Below are 7385 nucleotides of genomic sequence, written 5' to 3' on the forward strand. Positions count from 1 at the left end.
GATAAGTAGAACCTTCTCTACTTACCACCCGTGCTGCTGGGGAGAGGTGCCTCTCCCCCGGATCCCACAGGATCCAAGGCATCCGGAGCAGCTGATCTTACTTGCATGCACTCGGCAGCAGAGGGAGCCGTCGCTGCCTTTTCAGAAGCCTTTTTCGCTGCCATCTTCTGTGCAAAGATGCTTTTTCTCCCAGATCCCAGCTGCACCTGCAAACGGAGAAGCCACGAGTCCATTTTTTTCTCCAGAGTCTCCCTGCACACCTGCCACTAACAAATGTATAGATCTGATCCTAAAGACATCCTCAGATCAGACTTTGGGACTTGATACAGAGAGGCTGCTGGCAGTCACCTGCCCTTTTCTGCGCATGTGACTCTTACAGTATACTGCTATGACAGAGAGACAAAGACACGGATGTTTTTGGCACCTAGAGAAAGAAAATGATTAATTATAAGTGAAGTCAAGCAAGGAAAATACACCTAAAATGTCACAAAACACAATAGTTTCAGCTTTCCCGCTCTTTGGAAGTTTTGCATAGCTGAATACCTTGGGTTTCCGAGTACAAATGGGGCTGTACTTCACTGTGCTCACCACATGCTTGGAACAGGCTTCTTATAAGGTGATTAGTGAGCAGCAGGGTGAAGAGGTTTACACAGGAAGAACTGGGCAAGTAGTCCTAAAATAATCCTAGCTAAATTACTGTGTTGCTTGCCTAGGTAATGGAAAGACGTGGCTCTGAACAGCCTTGCACAGGGGATGCACAGGAAATCCAAAAGAGACTAAGCAAAAAATCTCTTGCACGTCCCCAGTCCAGAGGAGAAACTTAAAAGGCGCTCTGAACATTGGTAGCTGCTTTGTGCGCTTCTGCAGCAGATACACAAAAACTGGCAGTTGAAAAAGTATTACTCTTGCCTTTCAAAAAAGCTGTCCTTCAAACTAAGCTACCTCCTCAAAGCAACCACAGCTGTCAATCACATATCGATTCCCAGCATCTGACTCCCACTCAGCTAGCAGTCCTTGCTACTACAGCAACGACTGATAACAGCAACCAAGGCTTCCAGTTTTACAGCCTCAGAAAAAAAAAATTGTCAAAATCAAAAATGCTGCAAAAGATAACCCGAGCAACCATACTCAAATGTTATGCCAGGAGAAATCAGGTGCAACTTCAATAAGAACCTGATGGACAAAAATTAACAGAGATTGCTCCTCAGAGAAAAACAAGCTGAACAGGATTAATTCTGTTACAGCACTGCAGATTTGATCCACCTTAGTGAAGTTAGATGAAGAAGGCTAAACCAAGAAGACTCCAATGTTACTTAACTGCAGGGTATGGAGTAGCTACTTGACGGCAGCTTGGTAGAAGAACTCTCCTTAACTCAGGTGGCAATGCCACAGATATGCTGAGCTAGTTCACAATCTCCAGCATACCAAACTCGTTATTTTGAGCCCTCCCAAGCCCCACAAAGCTTTAATGGGAGAAAGGTCAATTGTTAATGAAGGTAGCATTAAAACTTCTGCTCTGAATCTTACCTCACTTTTTATCTCAGAGCGGTGAAATGTCCTCGGAAATGGGTCTCCCGTGGGCGCTGGCATGGTCACTGCTACTGCACTTGTGTCTCGTTCCTGAAGAAAAAAAATTCAAACTCTGTAAAACCATTGCAACAGCCAGACATGTTTGTATCATTTAACTGAGAGGAGGCTCAAAATCTCTCAGCTCTGTAGCTCGCATTGTCATCAGGCTCAGAACACTTTGTGCTTATTTAGAGAAAAAGTGAGGCTATTTTCCAAAATACTGGGCTGCCAAACTCCACACATCACTCAAAGAATCAGATAAAGGATAACCTAGGCCAGTGCAAAACAAGAACACCCCCAAGAGTCCAGAAACTCACCTAAATCCACACTACAGCACATGACTGCATGCAATCAGTGTTACCTGTATGCAGTCAGGGCTGGAAGGCAGATCTGAATCTATACTTAACTGGGAGCAAAAATACACCCAGAGAGCTTTTTTCTTTCAAGGTGCTCCAAGACACTGCTCTACAGTGCTGCTTCATTACACTGTAGAAATAAAAAGCAGCCACAGAGCCCTTCATCCCTGCTTTGTTCACAGCATTCAAATAAACAAACACTAGATCATCACACAAAAAAGAGACATACAATAATTTTGCTGAAGACTGCTGTAATGTGTCGATCATGACTCTCCAATCTTTCCTCTGGATCTTCATCCTCAAAGTGGACACTAGCACTTTTGATCTTGGACTTTTTTGGAGGAGCTGGAGTCAGAGCTGGGAGAGTATCAGGAAAACCTAAAGAGGGGAAGCAATGATAAGGAAAAAAAAATGCAGTCAAGTTATTGCAGTATAACCACTGTGCAATAGCTACCAGACCAAGACCTCTTAACAACATCTTTTATTCCTCTGATGAGAAATAAGGATAAGGAAGCAATAAGACAATTAAGAGTCCCCTGTCTCTAACTTGAAGTGTGTAGTGGAGAGAAACATATTGAAGATGCTATTAATGTAATGGCACAAGATATGTACAAAGAGCTCCATAAGCAGGAAAGGGTACTGAGGTCTGTCTGCAAGTATTAAGGGAAGAAGCAAGGCTGTACAGAAACAAATATTGTCCTTGCAGGTTGGGTTGAGGCATACAAAAAGCACATTTCCACTGCTAACTGTTTAAAGTGAGAGATTTGTGTCATCATGAACAAATTCTTTTCCACCTGCTATGAACAGATTGTATTTCCTCTACCTGGAACAAAGTACTGCAAGATTTATATTGTTGCTTTTAAAAAAGCACCTCATGCTTCTGAGATCAAGCACAGGACAAAAGTGTTACAGCTACTCTTGATGGAGAAAACAAAAGCAAGCCAGATCTGCTGGCTGAAAACTGGAACTGCTAGGAGAGGTAAATCTCAAAGACACTGGGTCTGGATAGCTGGCAAAATAAGCAGTGAGTGTCCAATCAGTACAAATTACAGAAAACACCTCTTGCTGGCAAGGGACAGCTGATAAATGTGGACTAAGGCACCAAAGGTGATTCTACTGGATGCTAGTAGCATTGGATAAGCCAATTTCCAAGGCTAAGGAATAAATAACACTGCCATAAGGGCACAAATGCAAGGAAAAAGCAACACTGGGGGGAGAGGGAGAATCTTAGTAATTCAAAGAAACAAATTAATTTACCATCCAACATGACTACATCTTTGCTGTGCTGTAGTGGGGGTCTCTCAGCATCTGTGCTCCCTTCCTTCCCTTTCCTCTTGTCTGCTTTCTTCACAATCTTCACAGCAGGTGAAGCTCCGGCTGCCAGGAACTGGTTCTGAAACCGCAGCAGGTCTGCCTCGGATTCCCCAGGCTTTGGTCTCGACAACATCCTGCCCTCTTGCTCTCGTAGCCCAGGCACACGTGCCTTTCATACAGGACTCAAACACATGGAAAACTGGCAACAGAAGCGGATTTCCTGGAGATAGGACAGGGACAGCATGGGAAAACAACTCAGTTTTGTCCCACTCTTATGTTTCTGTACATACTACAGATCCTCTACTCCAGGATCACCCAGATATAAGCACTTAAATGGGAGTCCCACACAAACGAATCCCTGTTCTTCATCGCTGAGCAAAAGACTACTCGACAAGCCTGCACAAGGCCTGACAGCCAGCTAGGAGCAGAATGGTATCCAGCCAGAAAAAAGCCAGACAAAAAGTGCATCACTGCCAGAATGCCAACAACATGGCCTAGGATTTGTAAAGTCAGAGCAACATCTTGTCTAAGACAACAGATTTTATTTGCTCAATTATCAATGCCAACCAAGAATCTCTGAGGCACAGTATCACATAAAAATCCCCCTCCAGCATACCATCTTCTCCAGATCCCAGCATTAACATCCCTGGCAGGATGCAAGAGTCTATCCAGGTAGATCTGGACAAGGCACTCCCTGACTCTGTTTGCTCTCCTTCTCACTCAGATCTCCCAAGTGAAAAATGGCTTTCTTCCTGACGTGGACCTCCTGCTATAGTTCTCTTTCACTGGTCCTTTCTGGGCAGAAGCTGTGCTATTTCCAAGCCATCTTCATTTGCTGCCCAGGCCCCTCTGGGCTTGAGAAACAAGGGTGAGGTTTATACTCACAAGGGTGAAACTTTTTGCCCTGTGCACATGACAACTCACCAGGAAGGCAACTACTCCACCTCACATTTGCCAGGCAGCAAAATATTGGTGACTACTGCTCCCCACCACTGATTCCCAGAGGCTGGGACCACCAGCAATCCACTTCTCACAGGCAGCAAGTAAACTGTTTGCAAATACATGTCACTGTACTCCTAGCATAAGCACACACCTACTTGCTGTTTATTTATGGAGCTTGCTGCCACAACGGGGCTCCCACAGGCAGACTTCACTTGCTTGGGCCCTCTCTCATATCCAATAAGGAGCAGAACATGCATCCCAAGCCAAGTGTTCCCTGCCCTGTCATCACAGGCTTCAAAGCCCAAAAGAGGAGGATGCCTGCTTTAACAGGCACAAACACACAGTTAGAAGCAAAGGAGCTGCTTAGCTCTCTGCAAGAAGCCTCCTCCACACAGAGCTCCACACAAACTCGTCCAAGTCTCACCCTACCAAAACACTTAAGAAATACAGCGCGTCTTCAAACTGCCTTTGCTTCTCTGGGGAACTGTCACAAGCACAAGAAGACAACTGAGCAGCCATTGTTAACAAGGTTGGATGTTCTTCCAGGAACCCTTTCCTCAAAGGCTTTGCTTCAATACACCTGGGACCTGCAAACACAACAACTGCAGGGAAAACACTTTGCTTTCTTCTTAGGGCACCTTTTCCCAAGTCCCAGGGAAACCATTGCAGCACATTAGCAACACCCCCTTGGCCGTCAGGAGTTGTCATTCCTACCCACCAGAGCTCAGAGAAAACATGCAGGACAAGCAGCAAACTCCTGAGGGTCTGCACTAACCCCAGCATCCCGCAGCCTGGTCACCTCCAGCCTTGCAACTGGCTGCTTGAAAGCTCACCATACACCCACCACCTGCTTGCCCAGAGGGACCACCAGCCAGCCAGCAAAAGCAACACACTGAGATATTGTCCTAGGAACACACGTAAGGGACCACAAATGCTGTCTAAGGTCCGTGAGCACCTTTGAACTCCACAACATAGTGATTGCTGTGCGGACACACTATCATCCTACTTGAGAAAATCCAACACTCGTAGGCTTTTTAATTTCTTCTGGTTCATCTGCATTTACAGTGCATTTTTCTTCCATAGCAGCATAGCCCAACATGCAAAGGGAGACAGTAACATCTAGGAACCAGACACAGTAAAAAGAAAAAATATGTATATGTTGAAGCAAAAAAATCTCTGACTGCTACTGTCATTTGTGAACCGTGGGGAAGGCCCTTTTACCCATTCTCAAGTCTGCAACTCTGCATTATTTTGGCCGTTATCAGATTTGGGCAAAAGAGGAATACAAGGTCCTGCTGCCACAATTAGTGCCTTAAATTAACCTCTTTCTTCAGACCTTGTTGGTTGTGGTAAGAATTTAAAAGGAGAAGCAGAGAGTCAAATCTCAGTCTCTCCTGGGCAGCCCAGCAGCCAGCGGAAAGGAAAAGTATAATTTCCCCACTTGAGATCAGCAGGCAATGAAAGCCTCACACAGGATCATTGGCTCCTTTGCAAAATGGTGACGTGCATTCTCTGCTCCGTCACAAAAATGCTTTCTGCACACAATGCTGTAATGGCCAACAGTCTTCCTGACACTTTTACTTGCTACAGAAAAGGCAGACACTGGAAAGAGACTCCTCCCAGATAAAAAACCCCAGCCACAAGAGTCAACGGCCGCATGAAATTCTCCTCAAAGAGGCTCCACATCTCATGCTGGTCACAGAAGACTCCGTGACTGTGACTTTGCCTGTCAGGCACACACCGTGTGCGTGCACACAGCACCTTGCCAACAGAAAAGCTGCTGTCCCAGCTTGCCTCGAGAGTCTCTGCAATAAACCGGCACCAGAACAGCCCAAAATAAAATTAAAAACAACAGAAAGCTGCTATTAACACACAGAAGAGCTGACGCGTCCCAGCGTTCCCACTGTGTTCACAGCCCTCATGGACTTTCACAAACGACTCAATCACGGCTTAAACAGGCCACGGAGACTCGGCCTGGCAAGGCCTCTCTGATGGGGGGAGGCGGGGAGAAAGGGAGGCAGAGACCGCGCTGCATCTCCCTGCACGGCGGGCACGGCCACTGAAGCGGGGCCGCGCGGCGCCCGTAGCCGCGCTCCTCTTTACACCACGGTAAAGGCGAACTGCTGGGCCCCTGCCGGCGACACCGACTGACGCCAGGCCGGGCCGGGCCTGCCCCGCCGCCGCCCCGGGCTCCCCGCGGGCAGGAGAGGCCCCTCCCGGCCGCAGCTCGGCCGGCACGGCTCGGCCGGCACTCACCTGCGCGGCACCGCCGCTGCCGCCGCCGCTTCCGCCCTCACCGACGGCGCTTCCGCCCGACTGCCGCTGCTTCCGCCCGGCGCGGGGCTCCTCCTGCCGCGCCCGGCCCGCCAGCTCGCCCTGCGCTTGTGCGGCCCGCGGCAGCTTCCCCCGGGCGTTGTACTGCGTGCGAACACCTGCACCCCTCAGCCAGTGTCCGCACGCACAGAAATGCATTGGTGCCGACGCGGGAGCTGCGCCTCGTCATTGCGGGAGGGCGCGGCCGTGCCCCGGACCGGAGGGGTTTGGGGAGAGCAGGTCCATAAAGCTCTGTGAACGTGGCTGTAATTTATTGTCCATGACTGATAGCTTGTTTGTAATACGTGCCAAGCTTTATTAGAAACTCTCGGGAGTGCTGTCGGAACTTGCAGGAGCTTTGATTTTAATGTTGGTTATTGATTTTAGTGCTTGGTCAACTTACAGCGTTTTTACAGAACGAGTCAGGTTACAAGGGACCACAGCCGGTCATCTGATCCAACCTCCCCGCTCAAGTAGGGTCATCCTAGAGCACAGGCCACAGGATTGCATCCAGATGATTCTTGAATATCTCCAATGAGGGAGACTCCACAGCCTCTCTGGACAACCTGTTCCAGTGCTCGGTCACAGGTAAAATAAAGAAGTTCTCCTTCATGTGCAGGTGGAACTTCTGTGCATCAGTTTCTGCCCCTTCTTTATTTGTCCTATTTTTTGGCACCATCAAGAAGAGCCTGGCTCCATCCTCTGACACCCTCCCTTGAGATACCGACAGACACCAGTGAGATGAATAAAGATGACATACCTGGGAAAAGAATTCTCTGAGCATGACAACAGGCACAAATCCTCACTGGGGCTTGGACTGGACCAGGTGGGCTCTCTGTTTGGGAAGGACTCGCTACAAGTTCCCTGATGTTGTAAAAAAAATAAGCACTT

General features: G+C 48.0%; 1 protein-coding gene across 3 annotated transcripts in view; it reads right to left on the reverse strand.

Annotated features, from left to right (window-relative positions):
• The window catches only part of LOC120754495 (RNA polymerase II-associated protein 1-like), a 38652-nt gene extending 32139 nt beyond the window's left edge, over nt 1-6513 (reverse strand). For 2 of the 3 annotated variants that reach the window (XM_040068139.2, XM_040068137.2), the window contains exons 1-5: nt 6438-6513; nt 3183-3459; nt 2155-2303; nt 1528-1620; nt 26-206 (exon numbers count right to left, since the gene is read on the reverse strand). In XM_040068139.2, the coding sequence (XP_039924073.1) occupies nt 26-206; nt 1528-1620; nt 2155-2303; nt 3183-3372 (613 nt within the window). In that variant the 5' untranslated portion in view covers nt 3373-3459; nt 6438-6513. Of the gene's footprint in view, nt 1-25; nt 207-1527; nt 1621-2154; nt 2304-3182; nt 3460-6055; nt 6231-6437 lie in introns of those variants that run through there. The other variant, XM_040068138.2, reaches the window with a different exon arrangement.
• Between the last annotated feature and the right edge of the window lie 872 nt (nt 6514-7385).

The sequence above is a fragment of the Hirundo rustica genome, chromosome 6 (genome assembly GCF_015227805.2).
Source record: "Hirundo rustica isolate bHirRus1 chromosome 6, bHirRus1.pri.v3, whole genome shotgun sequence".
Lineage (NCBI taxonomy): Eukaryota > Metazoa > Chordata > Aves > Passeriformes > Hirundinidae > Hirundo > Hirundo rustica.